The sequence below is a fragment of the Alexandromys fortis genome, unplaced genomic scaffold (genome assembly GCF_014885135.2).
Source record: "Alexandromys fortis isolate MF-2015 unplaced genomic scaffold, M_Fortis_MF-2015_v1.1 scaffold_8_1_9099942, whole genome shotgun sequence".
Classification (NCBI taxonomy): domain Eukaryota; kingdom Metazoa; phylum Chordata; class Mammalia; order Rodentia; family Cricetidae; genus Alexandromys; species Alexandromys fortis.
In genome coordinates this window covers 1,258,388-1,283,838 of record NW_026067898.1, presented here as the reverse complement: position 1 = coordinate 1,283,838, position 25,451 = coordinate 1,258,388, and the positions used below count along the sequence as shown (strand labels likewise).

Below are 25,451 nucleotides of genomic sequence, written 5' to 3'. Positions count from 1 at the left end.
AAAAGCTGGCTGCAGTGTTTGTAATCCTTGCCCCATGAATACAGAACTGGAATCCCCGGGGGCTCAGTGGGCAGCCAAGTGTAGCTGAATCCGTGAGCTCCAGTCCCAGTGAGAGACCCTGACTAAAAAGATAATATAATAAAAGAGTAGTAAAAGATAAGATGATAAAAGAGTCAATGTCTACTGAGTTGGCCTCTGATGACCAGATGTTACCCTCCCTCGAACTGTAGAGTTTCTATCAAATATTTGAAAACCCACCAAGCCATGCAATATAAAAATAAACTAAGCATCCAAAAGCTTTATTTTCAGAAGCTATGATTATTTTAAAATATCTCATGTTTAGAAAAGATAAAATTATAAAATATATATCTCCTAAAAGTAAAATGGCAAAAACCACTATGAATGTGTCATAGTTTATTTCATTATGTTTCATTCATGTGTAATAAAACTCCTTTAAGGAAACAATAAAAATCACTACTAGGATTTTTGTATAGGCTTGAGGTGATTGCTTGTGAAAGAAAAATGAGAAATCTATGTAGTTCCCCAGAAGTAACCATGCATGCAATTTTATCCTCTGGCCTTTTTTGAGCAGTGACTCAAAGCAGGGAAAAATCTTTTTCTTTAGTGAAAAAATTGACCAGTATAAAATAAGGCATGAATACTCTGTTACTCATTCACAATTCATAACATCAAGAGTATTTTCATTGAAACACATATTGCTTAGTCTTCCGTGTAGCAGGGTGACCTCCGTAAGCACAGTAAGGGGTTCAGAGACAAGCAGGCAAAAATGACAACAGAGTACTTTATATACATCTGCCAATAGTGTACATGCATCCTTATGTTCTACAAGTCAGCTATTTTATGTATTAAATATTCAAAAGCCTCTGATGTAATGAAAATGCTTTTTTTCATAATTGAATTCCTTCCATTATTAAAGACAGAGCAGCACTTTGTGTTTGCAAAGGGGGGTGAGCAGGACGTCTGGGTGGGCGACTACATTTTTGTCTGAGTTTCCCCGTGGAATTGTTATGTCTTTTAGACGAGCTCAGTTTTGCTGTGCCCCAGCTGACAGGAAGATTTAAGTCCTCTGTAGGTAAGGCACTTGATCTTATTTTAGGAGTGAGAGATTTCTTTGAATTATAGCTCACATGTTCACAGCTTTTCGTTGTCTTTGGACTCTGACCAGGGTGGTATTTTTCATCCGTTTCTTGGCTTTTCCTTCCAGTGAGACAAATACTGTCCGTAGGAGCAAGGGAGGGAAGAAATGTTTGAGATGGTGTTTGCCCGAATGACCCAGTGGCTGGATCTTGTGGGCATATGGGGAAATGTTGACTGACTTTATATCCATAGACTAATTTTCTTGACTCTGAGTTATCTAGTTTGACCGAGCAGAGGTCGTCTATTGTTATATTCTGATAGTTGTCTGATGGATTTTGAAGTGTAGTCAGTGTTTTAGAATTACACGGAGGAACACTAGGTAAAATTCCAGTTCTATTTCGTTGTAAAACTAACCCAGTACCAGGAATAAAAAGTTTTGCTTCTTGCTGTTTTGGCAAGCTGGCAATGTCTTTGTTTGATGCCCGCGGATGTGTTTGTCCATCCAAGGTGGTGCCCTTCCAGATCAGAGGGTTGTATATGACTTGTCTGTCAATAGGGCATGCGTTGCACTTCTGAAATAGCCAACTGTCAATACATTTCCTGTGAAACTTGAGACAAAAAGGTTGCAGGTTAATCAGAGCTACAACAACACTACTTACATGAAAATTTCCCATCTAGTTGTATATTGAGACTATTGAGCAGAGAGGAAGGGAATTCTAACGTATCAAGTTCTATGAAAATATTTCGAAGAAGTTCATTTGTAAATACAATGTCTACACTGACCGATTTCCATTTCCCGCAGTAAAATGCTAAGCCCTTTGAATATATCACCTTTATAACTTAGTTAGAAACTCACTGTTCAAGGTATTGTTTTCATGCTAATTACTTGTAATGATAGAAAACATTTAAAAATTAAAAGGTTATAACCAACTACAATTGAAAACAAGTCTAACAATCATGAGATGCAAAATAACACATTTTTGGTCATTAAAAACACTACCAGTTTAAATGTGACTTTAAAGCTCAACATGTTTATTTAAGCAATGTTATTTTAGAAAAATATGATTATTAAGTGTGACTGACAAGTGAAATTGGACTTTGATTCTAGTGGGTCTTTATGAATAATTTTCAATTAAGGAATTTTTATTTCATCTAGAGAGCTGTAAAAACACATGGCACAAATCTAGGATTCTGTAGATTTTTTTTATGTCACATGTAACAAAAGTACACAAAAGGATGCAGTTAAAACGCCATGCATCCTAACTAGACAGTGTGTAAGGAAGCAAGTCCTCCCCGGTGTGAACTTGCCGCGAGGGCCAAGCTACATCCTCTGTGACATCTTGTCCGCATGTGCTATTCAAGTGAGCGAGTGTCTGCACAGAGCACAACCGAAAAACAAAAGGGGAAACGTCTACTGCCACCTCATTCATGGGGAATGGCCCTTGAGGAAAAGTCGAAGAGAAGGACGTGGCTTTTACCTTGTGAGAACACGGCAGCAGTCTTGTATATTGGCCAAGACAAAATGACTTCAAGCAGAGTCGACACTGGTACCCTGGAGCAAGCAGCTTGCTGTTCTTTGTAATCATCAGGAGAGGCAGTGTCTTTACGACATGCTTTGGTGTGCAAAACTGACTAAATGAAGATAAACAGAGAGACCTGAGCACCATGTGTGATTATTGATGAGGATGTGATTGAAAGCAGAATTTTTCCGCATACGTAATACAATGGAACCCTGGGTTCTCTGCAAATCTTGAGTGAGCTGACTTCATATGGAAGACATTTTAATTTAGCCACATCAAATAGAAATACCAATGAGATTTTGGTTTATACTTTTTTTTTTTTAGAGATTGTGAATAGCAATTTATTTATTTTTCTTTTTTCTTTTTATTTATTTATTTATTAAAGATTTCTGTCTCTTCCCCACCGCTGCCTCCCCTTTCCCTCCCCCTCCCCCAGTCAAGTCCCCCTCCCTCGTCAGCCCAAAGAGCAATCAGGGTTCCCTGCCCTGTGGGAAGTCCAAGGACCACCCACCTCCATCCAGGTCTAGTAAGGTGAGCATCCAAACTGCCTAGGCTCCCATGAAACCAATAGGTACAGTAGGATCAAAAACCCATTGTAAAGTCAATAAAAGGACAAAAATCTGAGGGTCATAAGCTGAAATTACTTCACTTTGAGCAAGTGTTTAGACATATCCTTAGAAACACAAACTGATTTATGTGTCAACTGGTGAAGTATGCGAACAGTCAGCCCAAATTCTCAAGGGTAGATGGCAATTTGTGAGAAAATTCATTTGGGGGGGTACCTGCTAACCCCAATATTTTTAGGGTAACAGTACAACTTTAAAAGCACATAAAGGTATTCAGTGTCAGTAGCAAGTGGTAAAACGGATAAAATGGTGTTTAAAAACAAAAGCTCAGGTCAAGGAGCTATTTTGGATGACATTCACATAGCTGACAGAAAAGTTAACGCTTTCCATTCTACAGATATATGACCATAATGGTAGAAAATCATTCCTGTTTTAAAGATGAGAGAATGATGTTTGTATCCCCAAAGCTGGCTGACAGCATGTGCTCGGCCAGGACTAGACTCGAACAGGCTGACTCGAGACCCTTGTTCTTATATATGGACCAAGGACCATATATAACCAATTCAAATGAAAAATTACTCAAAGGTCCTGAAACACAGGAAGTGTGAATTTTGCTGACTCTCACCCTTGCGTCTCTTGAAGATATTCTGTATTCACTTCTTCATTTTTAATATCTAAATATTTTACAACATCTGACCTTTTATCTGCTGATCTCCATCTTTGGTTTCTCTTCTGAAATAGGTGTGAAAATAGGTCATAAAAATGTGTTATGATTAAGTAATAAAGGTTGCATATAGATAATAAAATATTGTAAAATGCTCATTATAAGAACATCTACTTTATCACAAAATTATAGATTACTAGTAGCTCTCATATCCTACCACGAGGTTGCTAGAATGACTTTCTTCTTTTCAACACTAAGGGGTTAACCAACAGAACACTAAGCTACACACGGTACTTTGAATTCAGTAATTTAATTTTCATTTAAAAGAGTTCCTTATTGTATGTGTATGAGTGCTTTGCCTACGTGTCTATCTGTTCAGCACACATGTACCTGGTGCCTACCGAGGACAGAGGAGGACACTGGGCGCCTGAGAACTGGGGTTCGGGAGTGTTCGGAGTCACCAGACGGCTCCTCCAGAAGAGGCAGGATTCCCTAAACTGTCCAGACTGGCTTCGGATTTGCAGTCCTCAGCCTTCTGAGTAGCTGGGATGACAGACACGTACCACCATGCTCAAGGTCACTCCCTCTCTTCCTCCCATCTTCGTCATTTTGTTTAGTGTTCTCTCTGTCTCCACCATCCCTCTTTCTCCCCCTAACTCTCTCTCTCTCTCTCTCTCTCTCTCTCTCTCTCTCTCTCTCTCTGTGTGGGGGGTGTACATGTGATGCCTCTTGCACTGAAGACAAACATGAAATTACAGGAAGAGATCCTCTCTGTCCATCATATAGGTCCTAGGGATTGAACTTGGATCCCTAGGCTTGACAGCAAATACCTTTACCACTGAGCTATCTTGCTAGCTTGTCCAGTTCTTAATGTAAAATATAGTATTTATAATCATAGGTGTTTTATTTTCACGAAAAGAAAAAAGTAGCATTATTCAGCATCATTGTATATGTATACATTTACTGCTAGGTTTCACTAAGTAGCTCAGACTAGCCTCAAACATGTGACTGTCCTGCCTGAGCCTCCCGGGGGCTGAGGTGACAGGTCTGTGTTACCAAATCTGGCTTCACTTTTAAAATGTGTGGTTCAAAGGATGCCTAAAAGTTCTATGGATTATTACTATGGCCATAATTTTTTGTTTGTTTGTTTGCTTTTTGTTTTTCAAGACAGGGTGTCTCTGTAGCTTTGGAGCCTGTCCTGGAATTAGTTCTTGTAGACCAGGCTGGCCTTGACCTCACAGAGATCTGCCTGCCTCTGCCTCCCAAGTGCCGGGATTAAGGGCATGCACCACCACTGACCAGCAAGAAATTTTTAATAGAAAACCATAACAGTTGTCAGAAATGTTATGATAAGCCTTCCTACCAGCTAGGGGCTCTATCATCCATCTTCAGGCTGAGGGTTACAGTGCCTGTTCTCAAGATCTCTTTGTGATACACGGTGCTTGTTACTGTGACAGATTCTATAAAGCATCAGTATGAAAAATGGTTGTTTTGTGCACACTCATAGGAGAATTCTAAAAGTATTTTTTTTGTTGTTGTTTTTGCTTTTTTGAGGCAAGGTTTCTCTGTGTTGCTTTGGAGCCTGTCCTGGAACTAGCTCTTGTAGACCAGGCTGGCCTCGAACTCATAGAGATCCTCCTGCCTCTGCTTCCCGAGTGCTGGGATTAAAGGCGTGCACAATCAATCGCTGCCTGGCTCTAAAACTAATTTTTAAGTTAAAAGTCAATTAGTTCATTCCAGAGTGTTATCTGCTTTTCATGCTCTTGGGTTTACTGTTCTATACAGCATGATGGATGCCACTTTCGGGTAAAGGCGGGCCCCTTACCTCACGGAATGCAAAGGTGTGGGCGAGATGACAGCAGCTGTCGAAGCACTCCTGGCACAAGTGGTACTCCACACACTCGGTGCACCTGAGACACAACACCCAAAAACACAGGGGAGAAAAGTCCAGTCACCGCCACGGTGTTGACTCATCTTCCCATGCATGCCCCACAGGGCAAAGCCCATCTGGGCCACGCTGTGGATTAGTTTCCTATTATTTCTGTAGAATTTCCTATAAGTTTGTTAGCTTAAATCACGACAGTAATTGTCAGACACTTCTGTAGAATGGAAGCTTGATGAGTCTCAAAAGGAGAGAAACCAGGTGTTGGCCTGGCTGTGCCACTTTTCGAGGCTTCAGAGGGGCATCTGCTTCCTTGGCTGTACCACGTTCTAAAGGCGGCTTCCACATCCTAGCTTGTGGTCCTTCCTCCATTGTTCCTATAATTAGCAGCACTCTCTGCCTTTCCTCCAAAACCTTCTTTCCATGTCACTTCCTCTGCTCTCCTCAACTTTCAAGAGCCCTTGTGATTCTACTGGGTTTATGGAGGTTGGAGTCATCTTAGTTAAAGGTCCATGAATAAGAAACCTTAACCCTTTTGCCACCTCACTCCCTTCAACATGTAACCAGACATAGAGGTTCTGCGGTAAATCTGTGGGTACACTTGGAGACGGCTACTATTTTGTCTCCTCCATGTCCTTTTCACGGTGCTTTCCTAGACCAGAGTTTAGGCCCCAGCGATTTCTCTCTCTAGTGGCCCATGGGACTGCAGCCCATGGACATGGGGTTTGCCACATGTCTATGCAAGCCTTCTTTCCAGCTGTCTCCTGAAGGGTAGGGTTACACTTGGCAGGGCTCTTGGATCCTAGAATCATACTTTTTCCTCCCCACAGAACGATAAATGTATGAGGTCTCGACAAAAGCTACTAATATAATTTGGGAAAATGTAACTTTTTACAGAAGCCTGATTTCAAGCTTATGTTATTAATAATTTTTATTAGAAATTTTACCACTTAAAATTTTCATTTACTTGCTACAAAATTCACAAAATAAAGATTGTGAGCATGAGACAAACAGGCTTACTTTTAAATTTAAATTTTCTAACGTTTAGGATATTTCCTTGCAAAATAAGAAAAATATGTGCTCAGACATTGCAGAAGATGCAAGTGTTAATTTATTTATTACTATTCATATGCGTAGATCCTTAGTAATGAACATCACAAACCAGCTATGCTGAACTCTCTTGATTCATCAGAGTAGGCTAGGATAAAAACCTAAGTAACTGCAGTTTAACATACACGTGATGTTTCGTGAACTAACCTGAAAGGGGAACCAGCTGAACCAGCCGCATCCCGACGCCCTAACGAAGAAAAAGCTGCTGCCTGTATAGAGCTGAACTAGCTTTGGAGGCTGAGTGCAATGTTTGCTGCTTGAAGGAGAGTGGAAGACGGAGCCACAAACGTCCCATATGCTGCTTTTATTTGTGATGGAAGAATGAGAAACTGGGAGTTGTTAGCCAAATCCATAGGCAAGCCATGAGAAGAAGCTGCTTCATGGCCAGCCCATAGGAGAATGAAAAGCCGAGGCTCTGGTGGAAGTGAGGGAAGTAAAATGAAATCCCAAACAAGCTGTCATTGCTGTTGTGGGAGAGGGCAGCTTAGCGCAAGCCCACCCTAAGGCTCAGACTTACTTGTAGCACCTCCCCTCGATCGGCAGCTGTTTACAGTTGTTGCAGGGAATTCCGAGGTGTTTGTCTAGTCGTTCTTTCTCAGAGGTCGTCATAAGTTTGTTAGAGTTTTTGAATTCCTCCAAGATGACTTTTAATGGTGCAAACCCTTCCCTGCACAGCGGGCATTTTATCATGGAGCTGTTTGACCCCGTATCTTGATAACTGGCTAAGATCTTCATGCATTTTATGTGAGCATTATTGCCGCAGCCAAATCTATCAGAAATAAAATTCAAATTTATCACTCATTGTATGTATTTGTTAGAGATGTTTATTTCAATAAAAAAATCTCTCTGAGACCATCTTTATTCCTTATAAAAATGCACTTTGAACTGATTTCTAGATATAGCTGGATTACAAATAAACAAAAATATAATTTCCCATCTTTATCAAAATTCCAAATATAACTTTTCCCCACTTAAAGGAAATGGTAAGAAGATTTACATCATAAAATTATGTTTCATTCATAAGGTCAGAATGAGTATAGTTTTAACACAAAGGAAAGTTAACAGGACAACTCTTTAACTAGAGGGTGGAGTCCTACCCTCCTTTTCTCTCTTTTGCTTTTTTGAGAACTCATGTAGCATCTTAAACACATTAGCAATCTCTGCTGGGAGAAGTTATATTGCGGAAGTAGTTAGTAGGTTTTCAGTACTCAGTGGAAGCAACCACAGGGAAACACGCAAAATAGGAGTCAACTATTTGTCAAGTGTAGAAAAGAAAAATGAATGAAATGAATTTCAGCAGCAAATGGTTGTTTCGATTTTTAAAGTCCAACTTATGAGTGCCTTTGTAAATAGCATGAAGGAGATTCTCTCGGCGAGGACTTTTGCTAAGTAAAAATTAAACAATTTAAGTTACAAGATAGAATATCTTAAAAATTGAAAAGAGCGTTTATAACTTCAAAGTAAATCTTTATATCCAGAGAATATTGTTGCAGCTGTAACATTTCCTCCCTCTGTAAAGAAAACACAAGAGCTGGTGAGAGGCCAAGTAAAGGCACTTGGTGGCCAGTGATCTGAGTTTACACTGATCGATCACTGGCACACGCAGGGTGGTAGAGAAAATAAACCTCCACAGGTTGGGCTCTGACCTATATACATGCTAAGGCATGTACGCGCCCACCTTCTCAAATCAGTCAGTTAATCAATCAACAATAAATAAATAAATCTTGAAGGGCTTAAAAAGCAAACAGAAAACCTTCCTCTTCATTATTTACAGCAGAGGGCTGAATAACTGTGGAGTGATACTTCTAATTTTCACCCTTACAATGTGCCCTAGACATATTTAAACAGGACATCTCATAAGACACATATGAAGTTACAAAAGAACACAGAAAACAGGAATTAGACGAGAGGAAGCTTTTACTTTGTCTCTCAAGGAATCTCGTAAAGTAACTTCATAAGAATATTAGACTACGGGACTGAAGAGATGGCTCAGAGGTTAAGGGCACTGGTTGTTCTTCCAGAGAGGTCCTGAGTCAATTTCCAGAACCCACATGGTGGCTCACAACCATCTGTAGTGAGATCTGGTGCCCTCTTCTGGCCTGTAAGCATGCATGCAAATAGAACACTGTATACATAATAAATGAATAAAAAATGTTTTAGAAAAAGAATATTAGGCTAGAATTCCCCTAAGACTTTCGGATCCAGGGTTAAACCATCACCTGCAGAAGGTGACAGGGAGTCTTTTCTCCAGCAGCACCTCTTGACAAATGGGGCAGATGTCCTCGGCACTGATGTCCTTCTGTTTGAGGCAGCCGTCCGCTTCCACACACGTGTTCTCGTCCCTTGCTCCACGCTTGGGAGTTTGAACCTGGTGGATCCCCCGTAGCAGGTCATTTATTTCTCCTTCCGTAAGACCCAGCTGGAAAGCAGCTAACAAGAAACACCAAAGCCTTAGAGTCGGTGGCAAGAAAGGAAACGTGAAGGCTTTAGTAATAGTAGGGTGCGTTACGTTCTTTCAAATACCAGGGTAGTACGAGTTGGATTATACAGTGACCACTTCTTCATCTTCTATTTAGAAAAAGAATCATTAGAAAAGAGTAATTTACAAAGACAATTCGATTGCCCCCTCCTACACTTGCTACTAAAAATACTGCAGGACGTGTTATTGCAGGCTTGAGACGTGATAATGCTAACCCTGCTTTTGGCATCATGGTGACATTTCGGTCTTTTCATGTGCCTGTAAATGAATCCCTTATCAGCATGCAACAGTATTAAAATAAGAGCAGGAGATATGACTCATTGATTAAGAGGAAGTAGTGCACTTGCAGAGGGCACAGGTTCAGACCCCAGAACCCTTACCATTGCAGCTCCAGGGATTCCAACACCCTCCTCTGGTGTAGTAAACACCCCACATGGCACAGACACACAGAGACACAACACATTTAAATAAATTAAAACAAACAGTAATAAGAATGCATAAAGGGAGAAAAGGAGCTGCGAATAGGTATGCATGGCTGTGTTTGTTAAGGGAGTGGATATCAGAGGGGTAGGTTAGTTGTGCCTATTTTCCTGTCTTTGTTCTGTGGCCATGGAGGAGTGCTTTGCTCATCAGGTTCATGTCAGACTTGGACAGTGTCCTGTAGAACAGTCTACTAGACACTTACTAGATACCTACTAGACGCCTACTAGACACCGCATTGCCTGCACCCTGGGGAGCCCTGAATTTTCCTCAGCCTGCTATTCTTACAATCAACTGTTTGTTTATTGTTTTAATCTTAGAACCCAAGGTTCCTTCTCTCCATCCGTGGCTCCTTCTCCTGTCTGCCCTCTCTCTCTAACTAAGCACAATTTAATTTCTAGCTGTTAGTCCCCCAAGTTCCATTTATTTTGTATATTTTGAATACACATAAGTTAAATATTATATGCAGGAGTGTGAAAGCTCTGTTTTCCTAGAAAGACCCCTTTCTAATTAAACACCAGAAAAGGAACAGCAAAAAGGGTACTTTTGTTTCAGCAAAGAAACCTTTGTTTCTTATCTGAAGTGATGGGGCAGGTGCAGGAGGACTGTGGGAGGAAATCAAACTTTAATTACCCAGTACTTGGAGGAGGATTATTTGACATAGAGAAACAGCAACATCTGCTCTCTTTAAAAAAGGAATTTCATGAAGGAAGCTGCCCGGGAACTGTTGTGTGTGGGAGACATAAAGGAGAAAACAGCAGAAGCACTTGAGACGGTATGGAGGAGGTAATGTATGAGACCAACGAGAGTATGCTCCAGGAAGCAGGCAGCCAGCCTGTCAAACAGCCTCACCCACCACACAAACAAGATACTACCAATTCATTGTTTCTATGGCCTCGTGAACATGAGGCCAACAGAAGAACGTCTGCATATTTATTACGTCTTATTTAGTGTGTGCGCCTCCCTTATTTTTAACTCACTTCTTTTCCGATTCTAATGAAATTTGCAAAGCTACCACCCATAGGCATTTGCTAATATATTCTTTACATATAAATCACCTTTGACTGTTTATTGGACTGAAACTGAAAATTCTTTCAAAACATTTCAGAGATTACACTTCGCAAATGTGTTCCTTATGTTGTCTCCGTGACTTATTTTTTTTTTCCTAAAACACATGGCCTCTTTGTACTATTACACCTCTTTTGTCTTTTCATGTGAGCTGTTTCAATCCTTTCCGAATCATATTTTCTTTGTACTTGTAATAGTCTTTCAGGTTTCTTTTGCTGCCCCTTCTATTTTTTTTGTTATTACAGCATCCACGTGTGGCTGTGTTGGTGCAGGTTGGAGGACGTGTTTGGTTGGAATTAATTGTCTCTGCATCACCACACAGCGGCTTCAGGAAATTATTGAGAAAAAAAACTTTCATCTTTCTTTCAAGTGAATTAAACCAAAAATAAGGCAGAAACATTAAACTAAATCTATTAAACAAATAATAATGAATAGAAGCATAAGTTTTGTATATTTAAAAAGTTATTTGGAGCTATTTTAAATTCCTGCATAAGAATGTCTGACATGTGGGAGGGGAAGACACAATCAAATGTCTCCCAGCAGTTAGCTCATTAACAGTCAAAAACTCCAAACAAAACACAATAATATACATAATCCAGACTCTGCATACTTTTCATCTTTATGTGCCTTATTATATTTTATAAATAATATTATATTATTTTTATTACTCTATTTTTAAGGACCTCACTTTATATTTTTTTAAATCATTATTTTAATCTATGACTGTCTTTATCTTTTTTCTTCTCTCTTTCAAGCATACACACATTTTTTTTTTAAACACACTGTGGCCTGTGTAGAGGTCTATTTGTCTGAATCTGTCCTTACTGTGCATCTGTGTTGTTGTTGATCACATGACAGCGATCTTAAAACTGCTGTGTCAGTTGTCTGTACTGCTCAGCTTAGTGAGTGGGGCTCCTCCAGCTCAGTTCTCTGAGCGTCTAGTCTCCCGGCGGAGCTGCCAGTGAGAGACATGCTCACCTCCCCAACTCTGGGGAGCGGTGTGTCCGTGCAGCCCCCAAATACCCACAGCACACAGCACATAAACTCCAATGGCATGCATAGCCATAGGTTCTCCATGGCAGAACCTCCAAAAGAGCCCTCTGTGCCACAGTACCCAGGCAGGAAGCCTTCTCTTAAAGGAGCTGTGCATCTGGTCGCAGCCAGCAAGCAGAGCCTCCCTGAAAAAAATGTGCGACTACCAATAAGCCACGTCTGTCTCTGTTTTTCGTGTGTCTAGAATCCTTTTTCAGGCTTTCTTGGGTCTTATGCGGACCCATGCCAAACACTGGGCACCATATGTAATTGGAGGTTTCTCTGTCCAACCCCGCCCCACAGCCACTTCTACGTAGTCACCCAGAGACTCAATATTAATTATAGAATGTTTGTACACGCGGAGTTCAGAGGACATTCAGGAGACGTATTTTTCCTTCCACCGTGTGGGGCAGGGACTGCACTCAGGACCGTGGCTTGCACTGCGAGTGATTCTACCCACTGAGTCATCTCTGCGGTTCTCATCCTTGTCTTTTATTTACGAATCTGAGTTTGAATGTGATATATAAACTTTCATTTTTGTTTAGGAAGAAACTGTTTCAACTTCTTGAAGTGTAAAAACTTTGGGGAGAGATACTTACCAGATTCTTTAGGAAAATAAGCCTTTGAGTTTAGAATCTGTTTAAATAAAATGTTCTTATTTTTGCTAATTTTAAATTAGTAAAGGATTAGAAAATAAAAAGCCAGAAACTTACATTCATGATTCCTTGGAAGCTTGAATTTTTTCAGCAAGACCCTAATATTCATGAATAGAAAAAATTAAAACGTTTATTTTTATATAATATCAAGACAAATTGTTTAACGTGTAGACTGTAAAAAGGATTATTTGAGTTGCAATGCAAAAATGTTGTGAATAAACTTAAACTTAATTTTATGTCAGTCACTGTTGTGTTTTAAAGTGAGTCAATGTTCAAACTGACAAAGGAATTACGTCTGCGCTAAAGAGTTTGGTCAGAGGGAGAAGGTGCTTATTTCTCAAGACACAGTCCTTCAAAGGGTAGTGACGAAGTCCAGGTAGTCACAATGCTTTCTCTGACTTCCTTGAGAGCACCAAGGGATTGGTTTTCGTGGGATTGGTTTTCGTATGTCTACCATTTTAGTTCATAGTAGAAAACCTTCAACTCTCACTAACTAAAACTGTGACCTTTCAAGAGGGGGAAAACATACATTTTTTAAAAAAATACAGCAAATGTGCTTCATTAATTACATTAATGTTATATACACTATATACTTGGATAATATTTGCATTTAGTTTATGGTTGAAATATTATATGAAATGAGTTATGGTATATTAAAATCAGAAAAGAATGACCATACCCTGCCTTGTCATAAAATAATATTGGAGACACCTATTTAAAGGGCTATGGTGACTTTGTACATTTGAAAGTACAACATCTCTATCTTTCAGATACAGCCAATAACCTATGTTAGTAGAAGTTCAATTGATCAGTCCCAAACATGGTAAGGAAAGGCATTAGAAAGCAAGACACACAGTTGCTGACGGGTAATAAATGCTAAGAATGTATTTACTGGGACTGTGGAGATGGCTCCGCGATTAGGGCACTCGTTCTCACAGAAGACCTGGGTTCAATTCTCCCCATCCACATAAAGGTTCACAACCATGTTTAACTTCAGTTCCAAGGGATCCAACACCTTCTTCTGACCTCTGTGGGCAACAGGCACACACATGGTGCATATACATACATCCAGCCAGGCCAGCCACACACTCACACACTAAAATTTAAAACTAAAAAAAAAATTTTAAAAGGGTGTCATTATTGATTTGTTGGTGTGACTATAGGAAGGCAAAGCAAACTTAATCAGGCTCTCCTAACTGATAAGGTTGTCTTCCACGTGTGAAAGATAATTACCCAACACACAGGTTTCCCTAACACTGTAGAAGCTTCAGGTTTGAGAGGTAAGCTTCAATTATAGTCCGCATTTTTATCTTAAAATGTTTATATTAAAGGTGAAAGTTGTCTGAAACCTGACATCCTGAAAACAACAATTATTTTCATGATAATGTATTTCAGAAGACAGGAAGTTGTTGAAGAAAGTAATGTCTCAAGAGTAACCATGGATTTGATTATTCCATGTGATGATTTCACATTTGTGCACATAATATGTATCAATATTTTTCTACATGATATTATTAAGTGTTTCTCTATTGAGTTACTCACTTTTCAGACTAAAATAGTATTATTGGAATACTAAGAAACACATTGGTAAATTATCGCTATTTTAGCTGTTAATCTTCCCAATATTCTTGCCGATTCAAACCATGGACAATGGTGAGGTGTGTTTCCTCGTGGAAGACTGTTGCTAACTCACTCACCAGCAAATGTGCTTGCACAGCCCCCCCCTCTTCAGGAACGTGGGGCAGTTACATTCATGAGGGTTTCCTAGCAAAACCTTTAAAAGAAGAGTAAGACAGAAAAATTTTAAAAGCAAGTTAATTTTTAGAGTTACAGCAAAACTAAGCTGATAAAAGTAATTAAATTAAAAACATTTAAAGAACTAGTTTAGTTTAATGATTCTGAACTGAGTCTGTGTTTGGCTAGCACCTTTTGAGAAATGGTCTTTCTTCACAATCTAGGCTGGCTTTTCCACTTCTGTATTCTTTACCTTTGCAAACAACTGGCGCCATGGATTAACACATTTTTAAAGAAAGATCTTCTGTACTTAGATGAAATTAAATATAAAATTAAAGCATTCACCCCAAACTATTTTTTTTTAAGGGACAGAGCTAAAGGCGTTTGCCTTTTGTAAGACGGTGTGTTCATCTTAAGTTTTTTTTTTGGGGGGGGTTACCTGAACTTTCCTTTCATGAGAGAGGATTAGCTTTATTCAAGACTATACAGTCTATGGCTGTTCGTTAAACACAATAAATTGTGTAATCGGCCAAGTAAAAGCGCATGCTTTGAACAAAGTACAGAGTGACGAACTGAATCCAGTACTCAGCTACGAGGCAATAAGTTTACATTTCTAAAACACCTGGCAAGTGTTCAGTGGACCATCCTGACAGACAAGAGGCCAGGGAAGTAGGAAGCTTCTCTTTCAGCAAAATGAAATGGGATTCTTATTCACTCACACAGTTTTCAAAGTATCTTTTAAACTATCCTCTAATGAGTTGCTACAGCTTTAAAAACAAGTAAAAAGAAAACGATCTCAGCTAGAGACTGTTCTAGAGAACCTGATTTTAGTGGGTTTTAATTTACTTACAGGGCTGGTGACCACTAACAAGGCGTCCAGGAATACACAGCCCACAAACCAAACATTCATATCACCTTCTCCTTTATTTGTTTTTAATACTAAAGTTCAAGGTCCATCTTACAGGAGTTGGACTCAGTTCGAGTTTCTAACTACCAAGAATCTTTTCTGATAGATACTATTTCCTTTTGTAACTTGCATAAAGTCTGGGGAGCTCTTGTGGGGGTGAGTCCTCGGCTGAGGCCCATGTCTGTGCAGGGTTATGAAGTGGGCTTCCCTCCTTCCCACCCCCAAGACCCAGGGAAGGTGGGGTACGGTCGTTACTCGGAAATTCCCCTTTTCTGGCTCCTCCTCCCTCAGTAGAAAGCCGGTAGGGCCGATCTGTCGCAGGAGATAGATACTGCTGCTCAGCGCCTGCTCTTGCTGCCAGCTGAGGCTATCATCCAAGTGTCTTCGTCTTTCGGAGGCTTTACAGCCTCCGCGAAGCATCCTGGGCGGCCCAGGCGCCACTGAGCTAGGCTTTCTGGGGCGCCTCGGGTCTCTATGGCAACAGCGTGCAGCGCAGTTGCCGTGGTGACGGTAGCTCTGTTCTAGTTGCCCCAGTGTGCCTTGCTATATAGTTAGGCCTGGAGAAATTCCAGAAGTCCACTCGCAGACTTTCAAAGCCGGGGCCACAGGCACATGGACAAACCCCTTAGTCTGTTTGCTGATCGGCTTACAGGCAGAACTGGTGAGAGCCGTTTGTTAGGGCAGTCGCAGCCCAGTTAGTGTTCGCTCTGCGTATTTCTCATCCATAATACAATAAACAAAAATGAACAACAGCAACAACAAAACACTCAGCATGATGGCTGTTGTTCGGAATTCCACCAGCGTTTTCCAGGGGCTCACAACAGGATTACACTGAGTAAGTGACTGAGGGAAGATGGAGGAAGTAGGGGTAGCTTTGGGCAGTTCAGCTGGGCGTGGTGTGGTGGTGTGTGTGTGTGTGTGTGTGTGTGTGTGTGTATGGTGTGCTGTGCTGTGTCTGTTTAAAGCTAGGAGAAAGTTAAGCTGCACATTGGGGTTGAGTATTTGATACGCTGTCACAACGTCCAAGCCTCTGAGCTTACAAGGCTCTATTTTTAAGGAGTTAGATATTTTTTTTTAGGTATGAAAAGTTTACCCGACAATCCACAAATTATTTCTAAATGTTATTTCTATCTTTTGAATTGAGAATTATCCTAAAGTATTAGTCAACAGTTTGAATCATGGTTACTGACCGGGAAACCATATTGCTGGATTCTCTGGAGGACATTGAAAGCATGAGAGATCTCTATGTGGTTGTTGGTTACAGGAATAAGAAGGGCATCGATCCTATCTCTTCAGGGGAGGAAATCACCCCTAGATCAGGTCAAGAATCTGAAAAGAAAATGGCAAAATTCCCACCCCAGAGTAAAGATGGTGGTTAAGGGTAGCTTGACAGGAGGCGAACCATCCACATAAACGCCACGGAACCTCACGTCCAAGGTCTGAACTGACTGAATTTTGTTTTGCTTTTTTATTAAGTAGTAAAGAACTGACAGCTACACAACCATTCTTCCAACATGAGCATCAGTGAAATGTAAGCAAAGAAAAACACCATATCGTAAGAAAACTCCTTCAGGGCTTTTTAAGAGACCACGATAAATTATAAATTCATTTTATATAATAGTATTTATAATTTAAAAACTTGGAATTAATGGATGTCAATTCCTATTTTCTATGTAACAGGATGAGTCGGGCTTCATCTTGAAGACACTTTATGGAGTCATTCTTCACCCACCACCCTCCGTGTGCCTGGTGTGTGTGTATGCACACAGTTATTTAAGGAGTTAGAAATCAAACATCAATAAATATTTAAGCTATTGCATTTTATTTAGAATGATATTTTCTTCCTAAGTGATAAATAGCATATTCAAAAGGTCACATACTTAAACTATAAATTATATAAATTGATTATAGTTCCTTAATTCCATAGGAAAAGTAACACTATTCATGTTACCACGGAAGTTAAAAAGGGAAAGTACATATTGCTAAGCAGAACTGTAGTCTAGATGGATGACATTTGTTTTTATAGCTGACAGTTAAAACTTTAAAAACAGATTAGAGTCCCCTCATGTCCCATATGCTGTCTTCATCTTTTGAAATTTTGATGACAGGAGTAATGGTTTTTGCAAATGCTTCAACTTGGAGAATTAAAATTTATTCTTGAATTTACATTATTCTCCATGTTATATGCCAAGGCATATTCCTCCCAGGAAAATGGATAGAGCTTCATGAACTAACAAATTTGTTTAATAAGCGAGTTATTAATGCAGCTGTCAGTAGAAGGCAGGTGTTAGTTAATATTGTATCTGCAACCTGAGATGTGGAAAAGCCAGACTTGCAGTGTTTAGCAGAGAAGGAAGAAGAAGAGGGGGAGTCGGTTTCCAATCTTAATATGGATGGATTTAATTAGGCTATGAGTGATGAACATTGGGATAGACTGGTGATGACTGAGCATTCCTGGGACTGGGGTGTGTGGGAAAATACTTCAGGAACAGAGCTAGGAAGGCATACTGTACAAGAAATCTTCAGGAATATCCTGAGGTATTGAGAGAAGAACAAAAAAAATGAATACGGTGCTTGGCTTCTGCCCTGTCTGGTTTTGTGTAAACTTGACGCAAGCTAGAGTCTTCTGAAAGGAGTGAACCTCAAACATGGAAAAAATGCCTCCATAAGATTCAGCTGAAGGGCATTTTCTTAATTAGTGATTGATGGAGGATGGCCCAGCCATGGTGGGTGGTGCCAGCCCTGGGCTGGTGGTCCTGTATTCCTGAAGAAAGCAAACTGAACTAACCATGGAGAACAAGCCAGTAAGCAGCATCCTTCCATGGCCTCTGCATCAGCTCCTGCCTCCAGGTTCCTGCCCTGTTTGAGTTCCTGTCCTGACTTTCTTCCATGCTTAAGAGTGCTGTGGAAGTGTAAACCAAATAACCCTCCCCAGGCTTTGGTCATGGCATTTCACTACAGTAACACTAATCCTGACTAGGCCATCTTAGAATGATTAAAGGCATACGGAGAATATAAGAGTTTATGTTTTCCTCTAGTAAATGTGTACAAAAGAAAAAAAGAAGATACAGAATTCATTAAGCTCAAGACGGAAGAAACAGCACCAAGGGCTCCAGTAGAAGGTGCCAACATGGTATCTCAAGTAAAATATAATTGTTTCAGTTACAGTGTGACTGTGTAAATGTAGTGGACACCAGCAGAGAACACTCACTGCAGAAGTGACTAGTAAGAATCTAGAAGACATTTATGATTTTAAGACCCTCAACTTTGGTTATTAGACTCAAATTTATGCACACTTCAGCTTCTTTATGCCCTTTCTACCTTCTTGGGGGAAAACAGAGAGAAGAGCGTGTGATAGTCTGTTTTAACTTTCAGCTCGACACAATCGAGAATCACCAGAACGAGAGCGCCAGTAAGGAATTTTCTGGATAAAGTTGGCCTGTAGATAAAGCCAGTGAGGGTTCTTTTCTTACTTGTGTTAACTGATGTGGGAAGATCCATTCTCAATATTGGCAGCAATGTTTCATGGGCCGGACCCTGAATGATATGAGTGGAAAAAGCCACGCTGAGTGAGCAGGCAAGTGTTTATTTCCCTTTCCTCGATTGCCGCCGTGGTGGGACTTTAAGTCCCTGCTATGATGGGTTCTAGCCTGGAATTCCGGGCGAGGATAGTCTTTCTCTTTGTTGCTTTTGTCTGGCTAATTTAGTCACACAACTGAATGAAATCAGAATGGAGTCAAAATAAATTCTAAACCTTTCTCTTTATTGTCTAAGATAGTCTTAGCGCTCCATTCAAATCAACTAAACCCGAGACCATTTCCCCTGCTCACTTCGAATCCCTGACTCGCCTTGCCGTAGAACAATACTTCAGAAAATTTCCAAAGGAAAACTCTCATTTCTCCGAGATGTCAGCATTCTTCTAGCCTTTTGATGGTATCAGAACCCAGTGAAATTCTCCTGAAGAATATGGGCACCACCCCTTTGACAAAGGGTTATACAGAAAGAGAGGACTCGTAGACCCCACCCTCTGTGGCAATGCAATCCCAGTTTAGAAAGATGTCAAGTAATGAATACAATGGCAGAGTCACAGCGACTAACTGCCCTATTCTCACAGCGATCCTTTCCACTAGCTCACCCGAATGCTCAAAAATTCCTCTTCTTATCTCAGTGAAGTTGAGTTTGATCTCTTTCCTTATTGCAACAGCATTCATGAAGTCTTATGTGCCTATTTAACTCCACCCAGCACAGTTTTCTTTGACAATAGATACTATTTAGCTAAGATTGTTGAACTGTTATTCACACTAAATTACATTTAGCAAAGACTTTTCTTCTTGTTGCAGTGAAGGGAAATGGAGGCTAGCAAAGGTGACAGGGTCATTTACAGAGAAAATCTATTCCCATGCTTCACAATCGAGATATAAGAGACATGAATTTGAAACCCACTGTATTATTAGGACTTTTAATTCAAGATGCCAGACTGAGGGGCTGGAGAGATGGCTCAGCACTTAAGAGCACTGTCTCTTCTAGAGGACCAGGTTCCATCCCCAGCATCCATGGGAATAGAACCTGGGTCCTGCTACCTATGTGGCAGTTCTTACCTGTTTATAGCTCAAGGTACAGGGGATAGGAAGGACATCCTCTTCTGGTCTCCAGAACACCAGGCATGCATGTGGTGTAAAAATGTACATATAAGCAAAATACCCATACACATTAAATAATAATTAAATGTATAAAATGATAAAAAGATGCCTGATGAGTAATACCAGTTTCTTTCCAATTGAAGAGTATAAGATAATAAAAAAATAGACTTCAATATTAAATTATGAACGCAGCAAGAGATGACTGAAATACATAGAAATCTAAGAGTGACCATAAGGACTGTTGCCCTCATATAATTTTTTCTCTTGTGATTATGTACTAACAGATGGCAAAGAAGGTATTGCAGACACAGTTAGATGCACTAATCGGGTGACTGGGTTGTTTGAAAGGGAGATTCTGCTAGAATGTTCTAAACACTTTAAAGTCAGAATCATCTCAGGCCTGTAAGATTAGCAGAGATCAAGGAAATGAGAGACATTAAACCTACAACATCAAGAAAACTGGATTTGCCCCATCAAACTAAATGGGGTGTAAAGCAGAGTCTAACTCAGAACTTCCAAATGAAAGCATAGCATGGTTGGCAAATTGAATCAATTTCATGTGACACAAGGACCTGGCTGAGTCTGCCTGGACGTCTTGACCTAGAGGTCTATGAGCAGGGAATATTGTTTTAGACCACTAGCCTTCTCCTAATTTATTTCACAGAAGTAGAAACTAGAGGTAATGAAAACAACAACAACAACAAAATGAAGGGGGCCATGCCAATTAGCCACACTGGGCTGGGTCCAGGCTACTGCCACAGGACTAGGAGAGCAGGCTCTGCCTCTTCACCTGAGACAGTAACCTCAATGGCTCAGACCTACCTGTTCAGCTACCACCCAGACCCGCATTCTGGGCCTGGGGTTGGCTCACCCTACCAGCTGCCCCATCTCTGACCTGCTGGAGTGTGGAAAAAGACCAGTCCTGCAGAAAGATAACCGCAGGATCTCCGTGACAGGGGTAACAACAGGATATCCGAGAGGAGCTTCCATGAGGGTCCAGTGGTGATCAAGTACCAGAAACCAGAGGCCTTGAACCACACCAATGACTCACTGCAATGAACATTTTGTGGGTGGGGTCGGTTGGACAGAGGGGGTACCTTCATGGCACACCGCAGCTCCTGAGGCCACTAGGATGAATGAAGAGGTGTTGGAAAGATGGATGAGCGATGTAGGGTTTTTTGTTGTTGTTGTTCATTTTGTTTGTTTTTAATTAATTTTGGGGGTGGCATACTGCAGGGTGAGGGGAAGAAATAGACGGACTGGGAGGTAGGCGGGATTGGCAAACATGATGTGAAATTTTCAAAGAATCAATAAAGAATTATGTGTTTAAAATACTGACAAATAATAGTTGGAAGAGCTGATTGGTAAAGGGAACAACGCTTACATGAGCAGGGAACGGTTCTCACTTGCTTACTAGTATTGGGTTGGGCAGCAGAATCACTTCCAAAAGTTTTGGGTATAAAGGAATTTATAATTGATGAGTTAATTTTCAAGCTGTCTAGGAGAACAACAGGATCAGACTTTGGTCTGTGAGGCACTCAGGGAGTTGATCCCCTGCACTATGGAAAAAAATCTCCACCACATCCAAAGAACCTGAGGACTGGACATCATACCTTCGTGGTGTGTGTCGCTGAAGCAGTAACAAGGAACTTCATTATTTTTTTTTAAATTTATTTATTTATTGAAGATTTCTGTCTCTTCCCCGCCACTGCCTCCCATTTCCCTCCCCCTCCCTTGTCAGCCCAAAGAGCAATCAGGGTTCCCTGCCCTGTGGGAAGTCAAGGACCACCCACCTCCATCCAGGTCTAGTAAGGTGAGCATCCAAACTGCCTAGGCTCCCACAAAGCCAGTACGTGCAGTAGGATCAAAAACCCATTGCCATTGTTTTTGAGTTCTCAGTAGTCCTCATTGTTCGCTATGTTCATATCACTGTCCTTAGACCAGAAGCCCAGAGCCTCAGTTTTGCCTTTGGGAGAGTTATCAGGACTAGGCTGGGTGTTTCAATACCAATGGCAACACCATCTGGGAGAGGTAGTACTAACAAATTACCCAGAGACCAACATGGGTAAGGAGACGGAGAGGCTAAAGGAATCTGACAGCCTCAGATCCAAGACATTAGAAGAAAAGTCTAATCAGAATGATAACCTTTGGTTGATACTGATTCTTTTTTCCTCCTTGTCTTCTAGAAAAATTAATCACGCATTTTGGTGACTGTTGGGACCGTTTGGAGTCTTGGCCTCCACTTGCTCTCCCCTGCTAGTGACCTTTATTGGCCTTCTGATTTGAGCTTCTGAAAGCTGTGTCCAGCTCTGCTTCCTGAGCATGTGTTGCCTTGTCCTTGATTGAGGAACAGGAGATGAGGTTGTCACCTGCTGGCCCACCTGACTATGTTGGGTATATAAGCCTCCATGGTACTGTTCAATAAGGGACGTCTTTACCAGTGATTAGAGGTGTGTGTCTTTGTGTGTCTCCCAGAGCCCATCCACTATCAATCAGGTTTTTAATATATGACCTGTTAGGGGCAGGTTGTTTTCGAGCTAAACCATAGGGTTTAGGAATAGACATAACTTTCCATGAAAGTATAGATTATTCTTTGTTTTATAGTTTCATAGGTATTTATGACAAAAAAAAACCCAAACACATTTTTACTTCAGACCATGTAATCTCCTTCATCCTTTCTCTATTTATGCAACCATATCTCTCAATTTCCTCCTCCTCTTCCTCCTCTTTCCCGTAACACATACACACACACACACACACACACACACACACACACATCAGCTGTCGGTCCATCCCTAGAATTATGAAGCTTCTCATTCAGTCTTGATACTGGCCCCTCAGGACCCTTGTGGAGAGTACACAGAGACTTCAAGAGACTTCTCTGGGTTTGGTTGATGCCCAGCCTAAACACACTCAACAGTGGAACTATACACACTTTCCTGTTACATTTGGAAGTAATTTTAATTGCTCAATTCTTCCCTTTTCCAGTCTAACGAGGCTTTTGTTTTGCTTTCTGTTTACAGCTGCGGGAGCTATAGCACAGCAGGGCAAAGGAATTCATTTCCCGATTCCGCCCCAGCCTCCTGAGGTATACTGGTATTTCCGGTACAATTGCAGCAAAATCAGAATGTTTACTTAATTATTCACCGACCAATATACTTAAAACTCCAGCAGGAAAGACAACTTGGAAAGTCCGTGAATATTATCTCTGGGGGCAGAAAGAGCTACAACTCTCAGTGTTAGGATTATGCTGGCCTTTCCTGTCACACTGCAGGATGAAACCAGACAGTACCCTATCTCTTTAAGAGACAAACTCTGCCCACTCCCAATCTCTCTCTTCCAGCTGAGGCAAGCTTGTCTTGGCTCTCTCTCTCCCTCTCTTCCCACTGTTCTTCTGAAGAGACAGTTCTCTGTCTCTCCTCCCTCCTTTCTCTCTCTCTCTGTTTCTTTCTCCCTCTTTCTCTCTCTTGCCCAATCACTGTCCCAACATTCTTTAAATAGACTCTATGCCCAAGCTCTCTTTGCTTTTGGCTGTGTTTCTCATCTGACATGGGACCTAATTAGGATTCAGACTAAAAGAGGTAGTATCTGTTTTGTGTAGATCCTTCACTGCCTTTCAGCTTGTTTCACCCAATAAATTGTCTCCTATAGGTGTAGCCCAAGAGGAAAATCCTTTGGAATGGATTTATCTACACCATAAGAGCATAAAATACAAGCTTCTCACCTCACTTTATTAGCAAATCGTGGAACACCTGATGTCAACAATTATATGGATTTGATCATGGCTGCATTGTATTACCTCTAACTAGCAGTGAGTTTTTAAGAATGTTACAAAACTTTCATGGATTTTCAAATTTGGTTTGCAGTTACTATAGAAAGATAGGGAATCATTATCCAGCTAGTTAACTATGTAATTTCCTTATATGAACTGAATTTGCGATTAGAAAAACTGTCCAACCTTCTTCCATTTCACAGACAGACACTTATTTTATTAATGGTTCATCTAAACCCTTAGGAGGGAATTTATGGTCCAGATGTAGGGTAAAAGGACCAGCCTGGTCCTGAAATCAGAGCCAGCGAAAGACGCACATCCTGGTTATGAAACCTGAACCAGTGAAAGAAACACTTTAGCCTTGAACCCGGAACCAAAGAAATGCACACTGATCCTGAAACCAGAGCCAAAGAAACACACCTTGACTCTGGAACCAGAGCCAGTGAAAGAAATACACCTTGGCCCTCAGAATAGAGTCAAAAGGCTAAAAAATCAGTGAAAGAAACACAGTTTGGTCCTGAAACCAGAGTCAAATATGCCCCTGACCAACTAAACATGAAACCAACCAATCACTGAGCATGAAATCTAGTACCCTAATCCTGAACCCAGAACCAGTGAAAGAAACACTTTATCCCTGATCCCAGAACCTATGAAATATACTGTGATCCTTAAACCAGAGCCAAACCCAAAACAAACCAAAACAAAAACCTCCACATTTTGGCTCTAGAACCAGAGATAGTAAAAGAAATAAATATGCCTTAGCCTCCAAGATAAAGCCAAAATGCTAAAAATGAACAGAAAAAATTTAGCCCTGAAACCAGAGCCAACTCTGCCCCCACCTAAACCAACCAGTCCCGGAGCAGGAAAACTAACCAATCCCTGGGCAGAAAATTTGCTCCCTGGGAAAACTCTGGCCCTAAGAAGTCCTATATAAGCCCCTGTGCCTGTTCAGTTGTTGGCTGTCCTTTCCTATCCTGGTAGAGACAGCCACTCTCCTGGACTCCTTCTTCCCAAATAAATCTCTTTCTTAAAAGAATTTTGGGTGGAGATCTTCTTTTGCTGGCAAGGAACAGAAGCTTTGCTGAGACATTCCCTTGTATGGTATGTTGAGCAGAAAAAGTAATAATTGTTGCTGGAGCTGGAGGAGATTGCTACATTTCTGCAGGTGTTTCCCCTTTAGCAGAGTGAAGCAGAAGAAATAACATCTTGGGTTGGAGCTGAGAAGTGTGTGGGGGGGTGTGGAGCGCAGCTCAGCTGTAACTGCTCTCTCAGGGAGCAGCAGGATTGCTATAACCTGTGGGGAGCCCATCCTCCACTGCACCCCAGCTTCATGTACAGCTTGACTTCCCGACAAGTCAAGACCTCTTTCCCTCTAGAGCTGTAACAACACTTGTACCAGATATCCATCAATCTATTAATTTTTCTTCAGCTCAACAGGTATAACTGGCTATTTTAATTAGTCTATTATGATTGATTCATACACCCTTATCTATAGTTTCAAATTCTCCCAATGCTGTAGGATTGTTTCCAGCAGTAGATGCTACTTGTGCACACTCTAGTCTCCTTGTTTTTGTTGCAGAAAGAAACAAACAAGCCGATGCATTAACTTGTCCTATTTTTACATCTCCAGGAGAAAACTGGGAAAGAGAATTCATTTGTTCTTATTTTTAGATGGATCCATTGAAACATTATGGATCCATATTTGGTTCCTCCAGCCCCAGGCCATCAAGGACAACTACAGAGGGTGCTCAGAAGAAGAGCAAACCTCCAGTTCAAGAGCAGAGGAGATACCAAAAGTATGATGCGATTCTTTCATGAGAACACAAGGCTGAAAAGAAAACGC

General features: G+C 40.8%; 1 protein-coding gene and 1 long non-coding RNA gene across 2 annotated transcripts; one reads left to right on the top strand and one right to left on the bottom strand.

Moving 5' to 3' along the window:
* Positions 1 to 478: 478 nt before the first annotated feature.
* Positions 479 to 15,616, bottom strand: Zswim2 (zinc finger SWIM-type containing 2). The gene is made up of 9 exons (XM_050120780.1): positions 15,452 to 15,616; positions 14,253 to 14,329; positions 12,613 to 12,653; positions 9,060 to 9,270; positions 7,358 to 7,609; positions 5,674 to 5,758; positions 3,810 to 3,916; positions 2,577 to 2,730; positions 479 to 1,706 (listed from the first exon to the last, which is right to left on the bottom strand). Exons 1-9 carry the CDS (start codon positions 15,614 to 15,616, stop codon positions 909 to 911), a joined length of 1,890 nt encoding a protein of 629 aa, XP_049976737.1. The 3' UTR covers positions 479 to 908.
* Positions 15,617 to 15,740: 124 nt separating this feature from the next.
* On the top strand, positions 15,741 to 24,515 carry LOC126487782 (uncharacterized). Its single transcript, XR_007588494.1, has 3 exons — positions 15,741 to 16,031; positions 22,023 to 22,286; positions 22,860 to 24,515. It is a non-coding gene; the product is annotated as an uncharacterized lncRNA (long non-coding RNA).
* The last annotated feature ends 936 nt before the right edge of the window (positions 24,516 to 25,451 follow it).

Coding starts and splice junctions, on each gene's coding strand:
- Zswim2 (XM_050120780.1), bottom strand. CDS start 15,616: ATGCTTCGCGGAGGCTGTAAAGCCTCCGAAAGACGAAGACACTTGGAT. Junction 12,654..14,252: donor CTGTGCAAGCACATTTGCTG/GTGAGTGAGTTA, acceptor CATGAATATTAG/GGTCTTGCTGAAAAAATTCA. Junction 3,917..5,673: donor ACACCTTTGCATTCCGTGAG/GTAAGGGGCCCG, acceptor CACCTATTTCAG/AAGAGAAACCAAAGATGGAG.